Source organism: Carassius carassius, chromosome 2, assembly GCF_963082965.1.
Source record: "Carassius carassius chromosome 2, fCarCar2.1, whole genome shotgun sequence".
In the NCBI taxonomy this organism is placed as follows: domain Eukaryota; kingdom Metazoa; phylum Chordata; class Actinopteri; order Cypriniformes; family Cyprinidae; genus Carassius; species Carassius carassius.
In genome coordinates, this window is record NC_081756.1 from 9,150,316 (window position 1) to 9,172,375 (window position 22,060).

A 22,060-nucleotide genomic window follows, 5' to 3' on the forward strand; every position below is an offset into this window, starting at 1 on the left:
TAAAACCCTGACAGGGCAAATAAGACTCGAGTCTCCATCCTCCCCTGACACCGGCAGGGCAGACAGGGCAATAACCTGAGCCCGAAACGGTGTGTTGAGGGATTTCGGCACAGAACTGTACATGCACTCCCCCCACCCACAATCCCTGAGTTCGAGTCCCGGGCCGGCAGGAATTGTGGGTGGGGGGAGTGCATGTACAGTTCTCTCTCCACCTTCAATACCACGACTTAGGTGCCCTTGAGCAAGGCATCGAACCCCCAACTGCTCCCCGGGCGCCGCAGCATAAATAGCTGCCCACTGCTCCGGGTGTGTGCTCACAGTGTGTGTGTGTGTTCACTGCTCTGTGTGTGTGCATTTCAGATGGGTTAAATGCAGAGCACAAATTCTGAGTATGGGTCACCATACTTGGCTGTGGGAAGTCGTGGCCTAATGGTTAGAGAGTCGGACTCCCAATCGAAAGGTTGTGAGTTCGAGTCTCGGGCTGGCAGGAATTGTGGGTGGGGGGAGTGCATGTACAGTTCTCTCTCCACCTTCAATACCACAAGTTAGGTGCCCTTGAGCAAGGCATTGAACCCCCAACTGCTCCCCGGGCGCCGCAGCATAAATGGCTGCCCACTGCTCCGGGTGTGTGCTCGCAGTGTGTGTGTGTGTGTGTGTTCACTGCTCTGTGTGTGTGCATTTCGGATGGGTTAAATGCAGAGCACAAATTCTGAGTATGGGTCACCATACTTGGCTGAATGTCACTTCACTGAATTTTTTTTTTTAACCGTGCCTAGGTTTGAGTATGACCCTTGAGTCATTGGGCCCAAACTCCAAGCACGACTGGCTCACCGAGAGTGCATGCAAATCACCCACACGCTTCACTGAAGCGAGAGCCAACAAGAATACTGTCTTGAACGACAGATGCTGAATGCTAACCGATTGGATAGGCTCAAAAGGGGGACCCTTCAAGGCCTCCAAAACTGCCGCGAGGTCCCACATAGGGACTGATGGAGGTCTGGGAGGATTCAGCCTCCTAGCTCCTCTGAGGAACCGGATGACTAAATCGTTCCTTCCTATTGACTGACCGGACGCCGTTTCAGAAAACGCCGCGATAGCCGCCACATAAACTTTGAGCGTGGATGGGGCTCTGCCCTTATCCAACAGCTCCTGTAGGAAGGAGAGGACCTCCGTCACCTCACAACTAAGGGGTGAATAACCTTGAGCTGTGCACCTGCTGGAGAACACCGACCACTTCGAGGCATACAGACGTCGTGTCGACGGAGCTCTAGCCTGAGTGATGGTATTTAGCACTCCCACTGCGAGATCAGCAGGTAACCGTTGAGCGCCCACACATGGAGGGAGCACAACTCCGGTTGAGGGTGCTAAATCGAGCCCCTGGTCTGCGAGAGGAGGTCCCTCCTCAACGGTACCGGCCACGGGGCGTCATCTGCTAACTGCATCAAATCTGGGAACCATGGTTGGTTCTTCCAAAGAGGTGCTACAAGCAGTATTGAACATCTCGTTTCTCTCACCCGTTCTATCACCTGCGGAAGGAGGGAGACGGGAGGGAAAGCATAAAGCGGGCAGCACGGCCATCTCCGTGACAGCGCGCTTTCGTTCTTGGAAAAGAACGCGGGGCAGTGAGCGTTTTCGTGGGACGCGAAGAGGTCCACCTCCGCCCTGCCAAATCTCTCCCACAACAGCCGGACTGTTTGCGTGTGTATAGACCATTCGCCCGTAGGAACATTGCCTCTGGACAGCCTGTCTGGACCCAGATTCTGCAGCCCAGGCACATGCACTGCTCTCAGCGAGCGCACGATGCGCTGAGCCCAAACCAGGAGGCGTTCCGTCAGCCTGCACAGGTTTCGAGACCCGAGCCCGCCCTGGCGATTTATGTAGGACATCACGGACATGTTGTCCAAACGAACTACGACGTGTTGATCCTTGATATTGGGACAAAAGCGCATCAGCACGTTCTCCACTGCCAGCATTTCCAGGCAGTTGATATGATGGCGCTTTTCCCATTCTGACCATAGGCCAAAGGACGGTCTGCCCTCAAGCAGCGCTCCCCATCCCGAAGTGGAGGCGTCCGTTGACACCATCTTCACATTCGGGGAAGTCCCCAGGCTTACACCTGATCGGTACCAGCCGTTCGCTGTCCAAGGTGCTAGAGCCGTAACACAGCTCTGATCGACCTTGAAATGCAGCCGGCCAGACGCCCACGCTCTGCGCGGCACCCAAACCTTCAGCCAGAACTGCAGGGGGCGCATGCGGAGCAGGCCCAGCTGCAGAGCCGGAGATGCTGAGGCCATGAGGCCCAGCATCTTTTGACAGTGTTTGAGCGACACGGTCGCGCCGCAGCGGAAAGAACTCGCTGCGCGCTGAATGCCCATCAACGGCTGTGGTGACAGCCGCGCCGTCATGGAACACGAGTTCAGAACTATACCCAGAAACAGGATCGTCTGACTGGGGTTCAGCGAACTCTTCGCCCAATTGACACTGAGGCCGAGCTTCTCGAGGTGATCGAGTAAAACGGCCCTGTGGTCCACGAGCTCCGCTCGTGATTGGGCCAGAACCAGCCAGTCATCCAAATAATTCAGCACTCGTATGCCTCTGAGTCTGAGAGGAGCGAGCGCTGCATCCATGCACCTCGTAAATGTACGAGGAGCTACGGACAAGCCGAATGGCAGGACTGTAAACTGGTATGCCTGGCCCTCGAAGGCGAATCACAAATATCGCCTGTGGTTTGACGCTATCTGTATTTGAAAATACGCGTCCTTCAGATCTATTGACATGAACTAGTCCCCTCTGCGAATCTGTGCAAGGAGCTTCCTGGTCGTGAGCATTTTGAAACTGTGTTTCATCAATGCCTTGTTCAGCTGTCTTAGATCCAGTATGGGCCTGAGACCCCCGTCTCTCTTGGGCCACCCCTCGCTTTGAGCTTGAGACACAGGCTCTACAGCCCCTTTGCTCAACAGTTTTGATATTTCGGCCCGAAGTATGTGTGCTACTTCTGTTTTGACCGTAGTTTCGACGCGCACTGAAAAGCACGGTGGGCGTCAAGAAAACTGTAGCGAGTAGCCTCTCTTTATAATGCCTAGCACCCAATCCGAAACCCCTGGAAGCGCTGACCATGCATCTGCATGAATGGCTAAGGGCTGGATGCGCTGATCACAGCGGGCAGATTGCTCTTCCTCGACCCCGTCCCGGCGCTTAACCGACTGGGGGGAGGCTGAGCGGGTCCCGTGGGACTCGATATATCTGCGAGTAACCGTGGGCTGCATGTGTGCACATTTACCACTTTCAACTTGCTGTCTGCCTGTGCAGAATGTACGTGCACGGGCCTCGTTTTTACAGAAACCCCGCGCCGTATGTGACATAGTGTATGTGGGCACTGGGAAGTGGGCACGTTTACTATGCGGCGCGCTCGACCGATCTGTGTCGATCTTATGTGCGCTAGCCCTGTGTGCAGGGCTGTGCTTACATGTGGAGATGGGCACTGAGTAGAGGGCATCGTCACTGCATTTATAGCACCATCGGCCGTGGCCGGACGAGCGTGCACGGGTTTCGTTTTTACAGAAACCACATGACGCGTGTGACATAGTAATTGTGGGCACTGAGGGGTGGGCACGTTTACTATGCAGTGTGCGCGACCGACTTGAGTCGTCATTATGGGCGCAGGCCCTGTGTGCAGGGCTGTGCTTACATGTGGAGATGGGCACTGAGGAGTGGGCATCGTCACAACATTTATAGCACCATCGGCCGTGGCCGGAACACCAGAAAAAACACTCTTTTTGTGAAACATCTGGGTAGCCGTGTTAACGGCTTTTGTGTGCAGGCAAGCGGGCACTCGTGCAGGCTTGCGCATTGCAGAGGACACTGAGGCAGTCACAACTCTTGGAACTGCAACAGCGGCGCGCTTGGGTGAGAGCTCGGCCGCAGCGGAACTCGAACACTGGCGCTTTCCCAGCAGTGCTAGGATGCTTTCGGGGCTTCTGGCTTCACCGCAATCCTCTGCCGCGGCTCCCGCGGCGTGGGGCGACGGCTTGAAGAGCGAGAACGGGGTCCCAAGCTGTTTTGCTGACGCTGTCGCGATGACGCAGCAGGAGGCGGTGGGCGTGACTGAGAGCTCTGTGGGGCCGGTCTAGAGCGGCTAGCTGCAGAACTGGAGCGCTTCGGCAAGTAGTGCTTGAACGCCTGCGAAGCTTTCTGGTCCTCGGTGAATCTCTCCACAAACTCGTTGACGGAGGATCCGAAGAGGCCGGCAGGAGTTAGCGGCGCGTCAAGGAACGCAGCGTGCTCAGACTCCTTGATGTCAGAAAGCGTCAGCCACAAATGCCTCTCAGCCACTGTAGCGGAAGCCATAACCCGTCCCATGGCCTGTGCAGCGGACTTAGTAGCGCGGAGGGAGAGATCCGAAGCACTCCTCAGATCCCCGAGACAGATTGCTTCAGGTCCCATCTCATCCAGCTTGCGGAGGAGATCGCCCTGGAAAATCTGTAGCGTAGCCATGGTGTGTAGCGCAGACGCAGCCTGCCCAGCAGCAGAGAATATCAGTGCGAGCAGCGATGACGTCATACGGCAGGCTTTGGATGGCAACGCCGCTTTAGTCCGCCGTCCAGCAGAGGGCGGGCAAAGGTGCGCTGCTATAGCCTGTTCCACCGGCGGAAGTGACAGGTAGCCTCTGTTCTTAGCACCGTCCAGTGTGGAGAATGCTGGCGAAACAGATGAGCGGATTCTCGCCGAGAATGGAGCGTCCCAAGCTTTCGCCACTTCTTCGTGAAGCTTAGGAAGAAAAGGGGCGTGCTTTGAGCTTGAGGAAGAGCGCTCATCCGGAAGATAGCTACCATCCAGCCGGGAACGTGAAGGGGGCGCTGGTGCAGACCACTCGAGGCTGAGGCTCGCCGCGGCCAGCGAGAGTACACGCATCAGCTTCTTATCGATATCCCCCCGTCTGCTGGGCCTCTGAGCAGCGGGCGCGAGATCCACGGAGCTCGCCCAACCCTCACTGCCCGAAGCAAGCAGAGAGCACGTGTCTTCTTCCTCCGACGCGGGCCTGAGATCCACTTCCTCAGATGACACGTCGGCAAGCAGCGGACGCTGAACATCGGGAAGCGATACAGGGGAGGCCGGCGAAGCGGAGGGAACCGGCGAGCTCGGCCGAGCTGGAGGCGGTTCTGGTAGGCGCTGCGAGCGGTGCTTCTTACGGCGCTGCGGCGCAGCAGATGATGCAGGCTTCGAGAAGGATGCCAGGCGAGTCCTCAGAGTCACCATAGGCATTAGAGCCTGTCCTCCAATAAAAAACGACCATATAGGTCGTTTGTAAAAGCACCTTATTACGACCCATATTTACGTTTTAAAGTTAAGCGCCATCTAGCGGGTGTAAAAATAATGAAAGTATCGCGTTGCGTCTGTCGTCATGAAATGACGTATCACGTCATTACCAATCAAAACGCACATTTATTTAAATGCAATGTGTGGGCTTTTTACACCGATCTCACAGTATTTCCTACATATTTTACTAGGTTGCTTATTCGTTCGAATGACCACACCTAACCTAACCCCACCCCTAAACCTAACCCTCACAGAAATCATGCTAAATTATGATTTATTGAGCATATACATTTTCGTAAACATCCGTTCCCTGGGATCGAACCCATGATAACATATCAAGGTATAGCGCAATAATCTACCAACTGAGCTACAGGAAACACAAACCAGAGTGCAAATAAAAGAATACAAAACATTAATATGAAAACGACGTTTTGCCGATAGGGGCGCAATTGTAGGATACGCTCTGATGGGTCGTATTTCAGGGATTTGGACAAACGACCTATACGAGCGAATTGGTTGGAGGACAGGTTGGGCATTAACTCGCAATGAGGGCATCTGACGTCAGCGAGCGTGATCGCTGCATGGTCCTCACCCAGACAGGAGACGCAGATGACGTGACGATCTCCTTCGCTGAGCGGGGCTCTGCACGAGCCGCACGAGGGCATCTTTAAAAAGACGCAGCTCTTTTGTGAATGTGCGTCGCAGGGCGAACACACACACAGGATATAACAGATAAAGGATGTACAGGATATGGGCACCGGATAGCGCAGCAGGAACGGCAGTGGAAGGCGGCGATGCCAGCAGCTTCAGAATGGCTCGTCTTGCTGATATGCTCTTTCAGACGGCGCTTGCTTCCTCCGTGATCCAGCGATGCATGAGCTTCGCTGAAGAGATGAAAAATCAGGTGAGTCAGCCTTTTCGAGCTCCTTTTATAGGTTGGGCAACACCCGTTTCGGCGGGAAGTGGCAAGAAGGGCGCGAGGCGCCCTTATTGGTCTGATGTTGCATCAGCCTGCGCTCGATAGGCTGTGCAGTTGCCGCAGAACAAGCCAATGAGCGAACGAGCCGTCTCACCTATGGCTGTGTACTGTTGCAAATGCGCTTTACAAAAATACAAAATTAAGGATAATTTTTTGCTTCAGTATTTCGTGAAAAGAGACTTTTCCTGTAGCGTCTTAGCTTAGACGCAGTACGAGAGAGCTCTCATAAGAGAACTAAAAGCTATTTATACCTGATCTGACCATTAAAGTGACTTTTATTGGTGTAACTCAACTCAACTCTTTTAGGTTAAAGTACAACAATTTGGACAATAATCCAAAATCATAATTTACAAAAACAATCAAAAAGCGTGTTTACAGTAATGCACTTGCAATAGAAGTCTATGGGTAAACTCATAGCACTAGAATAAAAGTTTAAATATGCATGGTTTTCCTACTTTACTAATCAATTTCCAGTGTAGTTTGCATGCTACAACCATGAAACAAAGTCAACGATATAAAAAGACTTGAACATAACTAATTTTAGGGGAAAGAAAACGCATCACTAATGAAACTGGAATAAACGCAGTTTTTTTTTCTTTTTTTTCTGCGCAGTGGTCTTACATAATAGCCTTTGTTGGTCGGGAATCTGATTCCTCCTCCTCCTCTTGCAGGTGTCAGTCTTAATTCTGTCCAGTAGGTGGGACTTTATACTCGTCATCCGGAGCATCGCCGCTTTCAGCGGTACTTTCCTCTGGCTTGGACACTGAGAGCATCTCTATGATGGACTGTGGAATGGAAAGTCGAGGCGAGTTGTGGCATTTACACTTGTTCTTTTGATAAGGCGACCAGATCACGATTCCAACCTCATATGATGTTCCCAGTCGCGCGCACTCTTATGTAGCGAACGCGTTTAGAGATTTAACACTCATATCTTCATCAGCGATCTTCATCATCACCATCCTCATCAGCCCTGGAAGACATCGAGTCGTTTTGGACCCAGAAGTCATGGATGTATGGTTCTGTTCTGCGGTTCCAGTGTTCATCTGGAGGCTTCTCTTTCTTTCAAGCATCTTCCAGGGTTATTGGAGCTCCATGCTCGATTGTCCATTAACATGCAGCTGTTCGCCCATTGAGATCTATTGCAATAAGTCCGACAGTGGGAATTTCTTCCCTTTACTTGCTCTACAAGATCCGGCGAGCAATGGCAGTAACAATAATGACATTGAAGATCTCTTCAGGAACATCACGTCCATGTAAGTGGGCTTCTGTGCGTCCCCTTTCTACTGCGCAAAATGTTGATCTATATAAATATATATTTCGCCGCGACTTCCTCGTATAGTCAAACTTGGGTTCTGTATCATATATGCACAATTATATCAACTTTTATGTTGTATTATATGCATTTCAAAACTAATTCGCTGATTTAGAGATTTACAATATCAAAGACACCGAAAAAATTATTTCTCCCCTTTTATTCAAGAGCGTTTTAGCATACTATCAAACGTTGAGGATATCTATGATGCTAATGCCGTTTTGGTGCCAATTTTATGTCGTTCCTTCTGCATCCATGAATGATCAAAGCATGTAAGAACCTGTTTGAGTCCTAATTGATTTAATCAATGCAGTCTTTTTTTCATATTATTGAAAGACCCCCCCCCACCCCTAGGAAATGCTAATTTTGAAATGACTGCAAGCTCAGACATTGGAATTAGTAGCCCATTGTCCATTCTACCTTTATTGCTCAAAATGGATTGTTTGCAGGTACTCATTAGTATTCAGGTATAAACATAAATCCATTGTTGTGGCATTTATATTATAGAAGTGATTGCAGTGATAATGTAAGGCTGGTAATGAATGAATTGAAGCGAGCAGCTGTACACCAACAGGTTACTGAGATTTCTTTCATTCAGAACTCTGGACAGCTCCTACAAACTGGGTGATTACATTTACAGCCTTGTTCTGTTATAAAACTTACATATTTATATAAAATTCGGGAGATATCTATCTGTTTTTCTTGCTGTCACTCTATCCTTCCATCTTTCTGTTTGTTCATTTCATGGCTGGCTGTATACCATGTTACATGGCAGTGTTATTTCAGTGAACACATTATTTATTTAGTTGCTGGTACAGAAAATGGAGGGGATCTCTCAAAGTTTCAGTTTTTTAGGCAAAGTGTCTGTTCTTTGTGTGTGGAGTTCTGTGTAAGAGCTGGTTTGTCTTCCTCAATGAAGCTTTTAAAACCAAAATCTTTTATTTTTGAGTTCAATTAAATTTGGTCTGAGGCAAAATGGATGTAATTAGTGTTTATTTCTCTAAGTTACCTAATGTGTGTTTCAATCAAAATCTCAATCAAAAATCGAAGTTATCTAATGTATTTTTGAATAAAATATAATATATATATATATATATATATATATATATATACATTTTTTTCTTTTTTTTCCACTGAGATTAAGTTTAGTCTGGTACTAAATAGTAGCACATATAGCTGATTATAAACTACATATTTCTATTGCAGTTACATCAAGAATTCTTCAAATTTATATTATTAAATTTTATGTATCTTTTATTGCAATGCATATGTAATGCATTCAAGTTTTATTCAAAAGAGAGCACAAGTGGTTTGTAATGTTCTTGCAATAACTTTTGAAACTGATCATATGACTTAGTGCAAGCAAATCAAAATTGTCTTGTAATGGCTATAATAGGGATTTTGTTGGGGAAGCTGACTGTAGATCAGAGTACCCGGGTTACTCTGAACCATCTGCGGGGGCCCCTCTTTTACTGAGGAATATAAATGAAGCACCTTCCGAGACAACAATCAAAAGACGAATTGATAACCTGTGGGAGCAGAGGAGGTTCAAAAAGGAAGTGCTTGAGATCTGGAAATGAGGCTCGGGTTGAGCTGTTCGAGCTTTTGAAGTTTGTTTCGAAGGTGATTGTATTTTAATTAGCTTGTCATGGAGACAAACAATAGTTGTGTTAGACATACTGTAGTGTACAGAGAGAAACTGCCGAAGAAAAAAAATATATATATTATAGTGATTAATCGCCCATAAACGGAAATCTCATATGATTTGTCAAGAGCATGCCCAGCTCATATTCCAAAAAGTAACAAATTATTTAATATGTATATAGATAGATAGATATTTGCCATTATTAAGGTAAGGCATTATTTTCTGGCAGTTCTCATCTTAAAAAATATCTAATTAAGAACAAATAATGCACATTTATACATCATTGTGTATTTGTAAATGCAATATGTATTTATCCAGTAAAAAGTAAACAATATATGACCATATTACAGTAATGAGAATCTGATGAGAATCACAGCTGAGAATAATGCTAATTACAACAAAAAACCCTCAAAAGTAAAACATCCAGACACATTATTGTAATGAGAATTTGGAAGGAAAGTGCTTAATTCCCATGAACATAATGTCACAACGAAAAAAAGAAAAAAAACCTTAATGGTCCTAAAAGCAGGCTTCATCTGCTTAATACAAAATGTGATTTATTTTCCTTTTTCTTTTAAAAATTACAATTAAATGTGACTGTCTGAGAGTTGCTACACCAATGCTCATGACTCCTTGTTTAAAAAGTGATAATACGTGTACAATAACATTGGATATTCCATCCATTCATAATAAATTAATAAAAATGAATCAATAACATCCAGTGCCATATTTTGTCCTTATTATTGTGTTAGATTATGAGGTTTGAGCTCATTTCTCCTTCCTAACCTCGTCTCTGAACCTGGACGGTCACTAAATGGGTGATGGGAAAGAGTTTAGGAGAAGAGGACTATAGAGCTCTATAGAAGCAGTGAGGATTTGTTTTTGAACAGAGCTTATAGTTTTTATTTTATATATATATATATATATATATATATATATATATATATATATATATATATATATATATAATTAGCAAATGTATCCCACAATGTAATGTTATAAAGAGTTGTTTAACCTTGCTGCCTTCTTAATTGGAAATGTGCCTGAGTCTGTGTGTTAATAGTGAGGTTTCTAGGTCAAAACCAGCACTATTCTTTATAATTAGATTAGATTCAACTTTATTGTCATTGCACATGTAATTAGAGAGTCTTCCGATAGCTAAAGTTCATCTGAAGGAGCTGCAGTGCTTATTGCAGCATAATGCATAATTATGTTGTATAATGTATATATGGATATAGAAAGAAACTGGAGCGTCTGTACAGTTTGAGCCAGTTTAAACTGATGTAGCATTTCATTTGATCCAGCGCCGATTCATGAGGCAAAACATGCCATAATTTTAGTTTAGTTTTGAAAATATCAATATTTTTACTTTAAGTGAAAATCTGGTGTTTTTAATATGCTTAAGGGCAAAACTAAAAACAAATTAATCAGACAACACTACTGTTGAGCATTTCCTCCTGCAGTGTAACAAAAGAAATGCTTAGAAATGCAGTTTGAAACCACCACAAGGCTAATGATAAAAAGTATGTTGTAGAGAGCGATACTTAAAATGCATTACCAATCTGATTAATCTTACCTTTGTAATTCGCTCTTCCTACTCTTCTCTGAAATCTGTTTCTGGTTCAGAGATATCTGGCTGAATTAATCCAATATTGGCACTTGCAATTGTGGAGCATTTACTACTTCAGTTAAAGGATTTAAAAGTGGAGCCGAATTGTATGAAGGCGGGGACTAATTTGCATATTCATGGGTCCTCAAAGATTTAATGAGGTAAATGTGTAGAGTTATTCTGAAGCCATTTAAAGGCATGAAGAAACCATTTACAAATATGTAATATTGATTTTCAAAGGTGAGTTTTAAGGGATAAAATTAGTGACGGCAAAGGGCCATAAATGTTTAATTTATTTGTCTCAAAAGAAAAGGTTTTAAATAATTTCTGTCATAGTTTCTCACCTGTAGCCTTTTTTTCACTTATTGTCTCAAGAATCAGTGCGAGGGCAGAGAGTGAAACAATGTGACAGTTCAAATTACATGAGCAAGATATCTTATTAAAAAGATCACATCATGAAATAATAATATGGTAGCTGGGAGGCACACATCTCACATTTGTGATTTTTACCCTTGGTGTCTGTTTCTCAAGGCGGTAAAAACAAAGCTACATATAGTTTAATGGCAGCAGCAGTTGTATGACAGCAGCACTACGCCACAATGACACTCTTTTCGATGCTGCACTGATTTTGTCAGCCACCACAGAACTTGACTTTCAAGACGCCATTATTCCACCATGAAATATTGAATCCATGAACAAAATTCCTTTGATCCTCCTTTTCTAGGTCACGTAAAATCCTACATGCCACAAATTCCTTACCAACACAACTACATTTAGATCCAATTTAATTAACATTTTCTCTTTGAAAGCCTAATTTGTGCACACTATAGGCTGGTAATGATTGCATTTTAAACTAATAGGGTAAAGACCTAGGCTACAAAGTTTTAGATGCAGTCCACAAACCTGTATATTAAAATGCCTGCGGCATAACATGCTGGAATAGATTTCAGAACCTCAGACGTACAGGTTTATATAATATCATGAAATTAAAACTGTAAGACGCTCATGCTTTCTTTCTTTCCTTCAAGAATATGAGCTGAGTAGATATGGAGATTGAAATTGAAATACAGCAGGAAGACTTTAAATGGAAAATGTACGGTTCTTGTCAGCTGAGATTCTCCAATGGCTTGCAATCTGACGTATATTATATGGAAAAATTGCTGTCACTGTCACTATTCTATTTTAAACGTCTCTGTTATTATAATCCAGCTTCAGACACCATTACTTGTCTCTGTTATATGTGTGTATACACACAGCCAACTTTTAAGGCAGCACCCTAAATATAATAAAACCTTGTAAGTTGCTAATTTGAAGGACTATACAAAGCCAGCAAGTGCACAGGAGACTCACAGATGGGGTAATGCAATACTATAGTCTAATGAAAAAGATTGTGAAAATTTCCTTTTAGATTTATAAAATGTTTTTTTTTTTTGAGTGAAACCTTTGAAATCAGTCACTTAGCTGTTTATTACAGTAACTTTTTGTGTGTTTCCCCTCAATTCAGTTCAAAAGGATCAGTGTAAGCAGCAGGCATAATGGAAAGAAAAGGTTCAACTCTTACAGAAAGCTGCTTTTATGTGTCCCACAGGGACTACGAAGGAAACGCAACACTTCTGAACCACTATTTCACAGTTGGGCTGCATGATTTCTCACAATGCATATCCGTCCTTACTTAATTTGAATCAGAATTTAGTTAGTTATCACTTGTTGTAGGCGTGGGGAACTAGAGGAAGTTAGTGTACACTTGTGCGTGAGCACACACTATATTTGCTGTCCCAGCTGGTGGGCTGCAGATTATGATCAACAGCATGTATGTACCCGGACCCCAGATGGGACGTGCTTTAAACACACTTTATTTTCACAGCCGAAAGTTTCCCAGATTTGCATGCTGTATGGCACTTTGGGCTTCTTGCCAGTACAAAAGTGAACAGTGATCCGGTATTTTATTTAAAAGCTTCTCGTACAACAATGGGCTGATAGAATGCTCATCAGGGGATATTCCATGTATTACTCTACTCAAGACAAGACATATTGAGTGCACAAAAGAAAGAGCTACATGAAATAGTACTAGAAGGCTTGTTGACAGGGATACCTGCTCCGTTGCTGCTGCTGATGTTTTGCCCCAAGGAATCAACAACAAGTCATAGACAGCAGTATTTTATTTTAATTTTAATGTGGTTGCCGGTACCCATCCAATAAAGGATGCAGCATTAGTAGCAAGTTTATAAGCAATATAGTGTTGTTTACATATATTCTGTCAATGAATATTTATATGACACCTAATTAATTTAAAATTGTAGATTAATCTCCAATGTTTGTTATCGTTAAAGACCAGTTAATTGTTTTTCTTTTTTCTATTTGTAATCCATAAACGATGGAGCCAAAGTTGTTTTAAAACAAATTGTCTGAATGAATGAATTCAATGACGTATTCATCGAATAATTTGCTTATTTAGCTTAGAAACAATGGTTTTGCATAAATTTCATTTACATCAGTGATCAAATCATAATCAAATCTCTAATATATAGTTCAGACAGGACCACTTTGGCAAGTTACTTGAGTTTATTGAACACAATTTATCTTTGGCGGTATGGTTCCTTATGAGGGTTTTTGCTCCCAAATAAATTGAACATACAAGAGCTTAAACATTAACAACCCCTGGAACCATCAGCTTGGAAATACATGAGAATTAAGACACTTAATAATGTTTTTAAAAGCAAACCGTGGTAATTGTGTAGATGTGGCAGTGGGACGTCTATCCTGTAGCTTTGTTATGAGGATGAGTGTCTCTCAGTGGACCTCAGTGAGGTCCATGCCAACTGGGACTTGAAAGCCTAAGTGATCTGAAACAAAGAGACGACAACCAGAAGGTGCACGGTAATATGCTCATGCTCATAATGGGGAGGGAGGGAGGTGTTGCGAGCTACTTGAGCATGCTTACTGAGCAGTAGTGCCACGTATATATGTCCCGTGTCTAATTGGAGAATGGTAGTGATTGGAGATATTTGAAAGCTGACCGCATCAGCTGGTCGCAGCCTATGCCTCCATGGCCTGACTGAACTAACACTGCACTCGATTAGGCGAAAAACTGTGTAAAAAGTGTTGGATTCACAGTATTAATAAAACCTACAGTTATCCCATGAGGCCACAAATGAATGATATCTGACTAATCTGATTAATTTATCATACTTTAAATATCTAAAAATGACATTTTCAAAGTGTAAATCAAAATTAGAGTATCTTTTCATTTATTAACACAGACACTTCTTTCCAAAACTACAATGCCAGAAAATGTGGGGCACTGCAAATGCAAACAAACAAACAATGTCTCCCTTAAACGTACAAAGAAAGTGTTCTACACGATTTGTGTGCTATCAGAAAATAAATTTTAATGAGAAAGAACATATCTCTAATGCTTGTTCTCATTTATGTTAAATTAGCTAGACACATTTTTACATCTAAAGCTTTGTATTTTAACATTACATGTTTCAGGCTGTTGGGTCCCTAGGAAATTCTTTGTGTCCTATGTTGAGGTTTGGATCTGGTGAAACATGAAGCAATATTAGTAATGTAATTCAGCGCAATAAGGCAATTCTCATTATACAAATTACCCCCCAGCACACACACACACACACACACACACACATACACAGACTTAATCTCCCCCTCACAAATATTCAACATAATAGACGAAATATGCCAAGAAAACCTAAAAAACTAATTTACCCCTAAACAATATATCTTTCATTCCAGTTTGTGACTGTAATCTTGTTACCTAGTGAGGGCACGAGAGCAGACGGCTTCACCTGTTTAAAGACAGTTCACAACTTGTTCTGCCTCTCTGTTTCTGTCTCTTCTCTGCTGTGCTCACTGCCACTGTCTCCTGTGTCACACTTTGTGCTTCCCAATGACTTCCTGTTCTGTCACCTTCTTCCTCACCTGGTCTTCCTCTGCCTCAGAGTAAGCTATAGTCTTCTTGCAAAGTTTTATATATATATATATATATATATATATATATATATATATATATATATATATCAGAAAAAGAAATGAATACTGTAATTCAGCAAGGATGCATTGAATGCTCCTAACAACATGCAAAAAACATAACAGATGTTATAATGTGAAAATTCTTTGTTTTAACTTTTCTTGATATCTTCCTTTCAAGAGAGAGCAAAATGTGGTCCGGTTTTCCCTGAAAAGTGCGGAAAATCAGAATCGTCTGCTATTCTGTGTTAAGGAAGTTATCTCATGCAGGTTTTCCAAACAAGTGCTCTCTGTAGCCTTTGGTGTGGCAAGTGACTTTGGCATCCCAACACCAAAAAGATATTGGCGTCCGTGCCACTATTGCTGCTCTGTCTAATGCTCTCTACATCATGGGACCTAATTATGCTCATTTTCATTTTGGCTGAAGCTCAGGAGTGGATGGAGGGTAGAGATGTGCTGAATGTAGATACAGTTCAGAAGGGGTTTTGTTGTGCCTATATTTAGACTGCCAGTTCTGGTCATGGACCATGAAGCTGTGATGCATTGCATACAGTTAATGTGAGGCACACTGATACATGGCCTAAATGCATGCCTGCCTAGGCACGGGTAGTTCGGGAAAGTAAAGTCTTATGTGCATTAGCTTCAATAATATGTCAGAAGCACTTTGGATCAGAAATATTTAATATGGAAGAAATGTCCTTTGAGAATGCGTAACTGCTTTTTTTGCTGGTCACAGTCAGATGTTTTAGAACACTTTTCTGCAAAATGAAAGTTTTTGACTCACCTTTATGTCATTTCATATCTTTATAACTTTTTTTTTTTCTAAAATCAAGTCGTCGCTGTCTCACAATGTTTCTGCCTGACCAGTGTTCTGGAAGCTCCTTTCAAAAAGTGTATTTTGCTAATTGTTAAGTATTTAAATTATAGGCTTGTTAACATCTTAAGCTATAACCAAAAATATACTCACCAAAGGTATAAATTAATCAGAGCTTTATTTATTTATTTTAAAAATCTCAATTTGGGTGGCAGTGTCAAATTTGAACAGGTATATGTATAATAAATACAACAAAACACCCTCATTTACAATATAAAATCAAAAATGTAGTAGGCCTACTTAATATTGAGTCATTTCAGTGTGTCATTTTTGTGAAACTTTTCATTTTTATGAACCATCCAAACAAACCAATTCACTAGAATGAATCAGACTTTCCAGAACTACATATCAGAGAATACTCGAGTGTTTACTTTGTATTTAGTTCATCTATTTTTTCTTCAGTTTGATGCATTGTGGCCCATTTGTGCACCTGTTATGAACATCAGGTGTTCATATCCCTCCAGTCACAGAGATATATACAGAAGAATAATTCTAGTTCCCCATGATTTACTCACACTCAAGTCATACATTATGACTTTCTTCTTTCAGATGAATTCAGTGGCAGTTATATTAAAAAATGACCTGGCTCCGGTAAGAATATGCTAGTCTCGTGAGAACCATGTTTTGCTTACAGCAAAGGAAAACCAGTCTCCTTTTGGCTTACATCGAAATTCTCCAATAGTTTTCTGTACAAATCCTCATTTTGTACTTCTAATTCATGACCTGTGTTTTGTTTTGCTCTCTCTTCTGCACTTCCACTTTCGTCACACTTTTCACGATGTCATCTGCTGGAACGCAACTGAAAGAGCATATGACAGAAAGTCTCATTTCATCACATTCTTGGATTGTTGTAATTTTTGTAATGTGCTCCTTTTTGATACCTGTAATAATGTGACATGTTCAGGAGAGTTGTGACTTTGTTCTGTTGACTATCTTAAACACTAAACAGTTGCAAACACCTAGTATTTGAAACACACTGGCAACATGCAAACAACCTGTCAGAGAGCCTTAGGAAGCACATAACAGTGCATCTATAAAACCCCATAGCACTACAGAAGACAAACATCACTCACATTTACTTCAGAAAGTTTAAATGCAACTGCTTGTAATTACAGATGTTGTTCATTTAGAAAAAAATATCCTGCATACTCTAACTGCCATGTAACAAATGCTAACAAACCCTTAGAAGTGCTGTCTCACATAAGGCCATATATATTTCCAGCATCTAAAATGCAAATCAGCAACCAGGCACCTACAAATGATTCATAGCTTGTTAGCGGTTAAGGTGAGACATGTTGTTTTTATACACTGGAAATGCAAATCCTGGATTGAAAAGCTGAAATCAGCAACAGATGGAGGCTTGCTGTAATTTCATCGACTAGATCCATTATAAATTAGGCATGTTGTACACCTGTCTCTGAATAATTACATTTATTCAGATGCTATGTGAAAGTAGAAGGAAGGCCATTAAAAAATCTGTGAAGAGTAAAATAGTATGTTTAACTCAAGCAGTCATGGTGAAATATATTGTAATTTTCTACAGATATGGTTATTGTAATTGCTTTTATAATATTTGAAACCATTAAATTGGTCAGATTTACAGTTGTGCTCTTCAGCATTCTTTATTCTTGGAATGGAAGTAAATAAAGATAAAAAAATTGTTTCTGGGTTTTTTAGGGTTCTTTACTCAAAGCCTGACTCTGAGATAAAAAGGTTGTCGATCAATGTCTGAAGAGCACACCTGAGACAATCTATTTTATTAAATGTTTTTCCATTGAGCTCTATGTACTTGTGATGTAGATCATTTAAACAAAGTCATTAATCATGCCCAGGCATGGATTTTGGGAACGATGGAGAGACCAGTGAAAAGATTATGGAGAAAACAGACATGAACTTGTGCGCAGCCCGAGAGAGGCTTTTCATCAGATGCTGAAATGAAACATGTTCTGAGCCTTTGACTGATTTGAATAATTCACATGGTTTTGTGCACCTCAAATAGAAAATAATAATAATACCTAGAAAATAAAAAATAAAAAATAAATAAAAGCGATGGAGACTGTTGGGAAAAAAATATTTTATTTTTAAAATTACATATATACATATATATATATTTTATAATTTATTTATTTAATAATTTATTACTTTTATAATTTACAAATTTATAAATAAATTAAGGCTGTCAAATCGATTAATCATGATTAATCACATCCAAAATAAACATTTGTGTTTACATAATATACAGTACAGACCAAAAGTTTGGACACATCTTCTCATTCAAAGAGTTTTCTTTATTTTCATGACTATGAAAATTGTAGAGTCACACTGAAGGCATCAAGGGCTATTTGACCAAGAAGGAGAGTGATGGGGTGCTGCGCCAGATGACCTGGCCTCCACAGTCACCGGACCTGAACCCAATCGAGATGGTTTAGGGGTGAGATGGACCGCAGACGGAAGGCAAAAGGGCCAACAAGTGCTAAGCATCTCTCGGGGAACTCCTTCAAGACTGTTAGAAGACCATTTCAGGTGACTACCTCTTGAAGCTCATCAAGAGAATGCCAAGAGTGTGCAAAGCAGTAATCAAAGCAAAAGGTGGCTACTTTGAAGAACCTAGAATATGACATATTTTCAGTTGTTTCACACTTTTTTGTTATGTATATAATTCCACATGTGTTAATTCATAGTTTTGATGCCTTCAGTGTGACTCTACAATTTTCATAGTTATGAAAATAAAGAAAACTGTTTGAATGAGAAGGTGTGTCCAGACTTTTGGTCGGTACTGTATGTTTGTATACTGTTTATATTTATATATAAATATATATAATATATATAATATTATATATATAAATATATATAGTGTGTGTGTGTGTGTGTGTGTGTGTGTGTGTGTGTGTGTGTGTGTGTGTGTGTGCGTGTGTGTGTGTGTGTGTGTGTTTGTGTGACCCTGGACCACGAAGCCAGTCTTAAGTGTCAATTTTTCGAAGTTGAGATTTCTACAGCACCTGAAAGTTGAATAAATACGTTTTCCATTGATGTACGGTTTATCAGGATCGGACAAAATTTGGCCGAGATACAACTATTTGAAAATCTGGAATCTGAGGGTGCCAAAAAATCTAAATACTGAGAAAATTGCCTTTAAATTGTGCAAATGAATACTTAGCAATGTATATTATTAATCAAAAACTACATTTTGATATATTTATGGTAGGTAATTTACTAAATATCTTCATGGAACATGATCTTTACTTAATATCCTAATGATGTTTGGCATAAATGAAAAATAGGTAATTCTGACCCATACAATGTTTTTTTTGGCTATTGCTAAAAATATACCCCAGCGACTAAGTAGTTGTGGTCCAGGGTCACACACACACACACACACACACACACACACACACACACACACACACACACACATGATTTATATATGATTTATATGACATATTACATATATTTCTTACATATGTTTACATACAGTACACACTCTTATATTGTGTAAACACAAACTTTTATTTTGGATGCAATTAATCACAATTAATTGATTTTACAGCCCATACATACATACATACATATATACATACATAAATAGTGTTATAGATTTATTTTCATCCAGCAAGTAATGTCTGATTTGCACATTATATATACATAAAATAACATAAAATAATTGTTAAATTGTATACATATATACATACACATATATGAAAAACTTTCCACATGATGACCAGTGTAAAATGGTCTTAGACGTGGTTTTAGATGTGGTTCAGTGGTGAGCTCAGTCAATGCTCTTTGGGGAAATTAGTGACCTGAGGACGCTGTATAAAACCAATGGGCAGTAAAGTAGCAAGGCCTCTGCTGTATTACATTAACTGCAGTGCGACTCATTTGTTTCTCCACTGCTGTAAACAGAAACATTAAATCTACCTGATGTACTGTGCTGGACTATGCTTCTAGGGGTTTGTGGCATTGTCAGGGTGTGTGTGGATCTAGAAGCATGTTTGCTTCTGTGTGTGCTTGTGTTCTGTCAGCGGCACATCTGTGATTTCTCCTGCTTGGACCACTTCTGTCCAGATTGTGTTTGTTTTAGCTGGCAGATAAGAAGCCTGTGGAATAGGAAATAAAGGCTATGCTGTATGCCCTGGCAATAGCTGAATTAAATGGAAGCATGTTTTCAAGCAGATTCTGACACTGATAATGGCGTTCAATGACACAGTAAGGGAGAGCGGTAATAACTGTCATCATTTTAGATCATTTGTAAACATGTTTAATCTTGCATTGCATAATGTGCTCATTTATGTTTATCAGCATATTTTTATGCATGTAAATCACATTTACTGTTGCTTATGGTTATATACCTCTACCCTAAGTATTAAACTTCAGCATATATTTTATCCAGCATGTTTTTACTACGGAAATAAATGATATGTCAAATTGCATGGCTTGTTTAGGAGAGATATTTTATTACTTTTCCAAGAAATCGGACTGCAATTTTTCCTGGTGGACAATAAATGCTTCCAACAATTTTTCTAAAAGCTTATCTGTCGTAACTCAAAAACAAATATCCCCTGCTTTAATAAATTGGTGCTAATGGTTCTGTTTTCAATATTATGTCTCTCTTTCTTTTGTAGACACATAGAGAACTGGACAGGATTGCAGATTCTTAAGGATGTTGACATGGAACTGTACACAGGACTCCAGAGACTGTGAGTATTAAAAGAACGGTCCTATACTGGTGGATGTATTGTGTTTTAAACTAAAGCCTGGTTCACACTCTACGATTTGGGCTGCTGAACGCTTCCTTTAATCTCAGGGCGAAACATTACTGACATTTGATCAAGGGCTTGCTTGTGTCTGTGCAATATAATTTCAGTTCTGTTTGTCAATGGGGATGTCAAAATGGGAGATGATTGATCACACATTCTACGCTGTCAATCGTGACTAAAGACCTGAGATCTATATCACACAGTCTGACAGTTGATTTCACACAGTCTCCAGTGGCATTTACCCAAGAGATTTCACTTGGGTTATATTAGACAGTATGGCAAGTAACACTTGAAAAAATTATGGTAAAAATTACAAAGTGTGCGGTGGGTTTGCACATTTAAATTGTGATATTAATTTATTTTCTTACTGTGAAAGGTTTAATATCTTTAATATGAAGATATTAGATATTAGGCTTTATGTAATTCTTAGATTTTTTATATACTCTTTTATTCAAAGTTTGGGGTCTGTAAGATATTTCTCTTATGATGGTCAAAAATATAATCAAACGCAGTAATACTGTGAAATATTAGAACATGAGAATTCTAATGTAACTGAGTAAAATAACGAGTTGCTCATCTGTTCTTCATTTCAGAAAATACAATCAGTTTTAACATCAGTGAGACATACAGTAGTTAAAAGATTTCATGTAGTTAAAAGTACATACAGTATATAAAAATATATAGATGAAAAGGTCTAGTGGGAGGAAAAAGACTGGTCCATCTGCTGCGTATCCAGACCTCCCATAGAGTTTCATCACTTCCACTTATGAGCTTCCTTTCACCTCTGTCAAGCCCTCCCATCTTTCTCACCCCATCCTCTCTTCATCGTATCCTCAAGACAGAGTTTCTCACTCCACTCTCCTTAATCCCTCAGTAAGGAAGCCAAGTGGACTATTCCCAGCTTCAAATTTGCATTTTTCTCATTAACATAGCTCTCTCTTCTGCAAATGGTGGGCTCTCCTGATCCTTCCCACACCTGGGAACAGTTTTCCAGGCTTCTAAATTATCTTCTGAGGTTCCACTAAAGGTCATTGACTTCTGCATGTGTTGAGCTCTGCGCTTCACATCTTTTTTTAAGCACAAACACTGCAGATAGCAACGTTACATAACCAAATGCATCTATCTATCTATCTATCTATCTATCTATCTATCTATCTATCTATCTATCTATCTATCTATCTATCTATCTATCTATCTATCTATCTATCTATCTATCTATCTGCATGTCCATCCATCCATCCATCCACCCAACTGTGCATCATCCATCCATCCATCCATCCATCCATCCATCCAAGTGACTAACATCCATCCATCCATCCATCCATCCATCATCCAACTGTCTGTTTAACCATCCATTGATCTCTCCATTCACCCATACAACCATCTGTTCATCTGCCCTTTCATACGTCCAACTGTCTAACCATATATTTTCCATCCATCTATCTCTGTTAGTATGTCCATCTATCTATTTATTCATCCATCCAACCATCTGTCTATCCGGCCATCCATCCATTCATCCATTCATCCATCCATCCATCCATCCATCCCTCTGTCCTTCCATCCAATCATTTGTCCATCCAT

The 22,060-nt window shown here is 41.2% G+C and overlaps 1 protein-coding gene across 2 annotated transcripts in view; it reads left to right on the forward strand.

Moving 5' to 3' along the window:
• Nucleotides 1-7,000: 7,000 nt before the first annotated feature.
• LOC132101654 (NT-3 growth factor receptor-like) overlaps nucleotides 7,001-22,060 on the forward strand; it is a 107,035-nt gene continuing 91,975 nt past the window's right edge. For both annotated transcript variants that reach the window (XM_059506762.1, XM_059506769.1), the window contains exons 1-2: nucleotides 7,001-7,548; nucleotides 20,345-20,419. In XM_059506762.1, coding sequence (XP_059362745.1) covers nucleotides 7,301-7,548; nucleotides 20,345-20,419 — 323 coding nt within the window. In that variant the 5' untranslated portion in view covers nucleotides 7,001-7,300. The remainder of the gene's footprint in view (nucleotides 7,549-20,344; nucleotides 20,420-22,060) is intronic.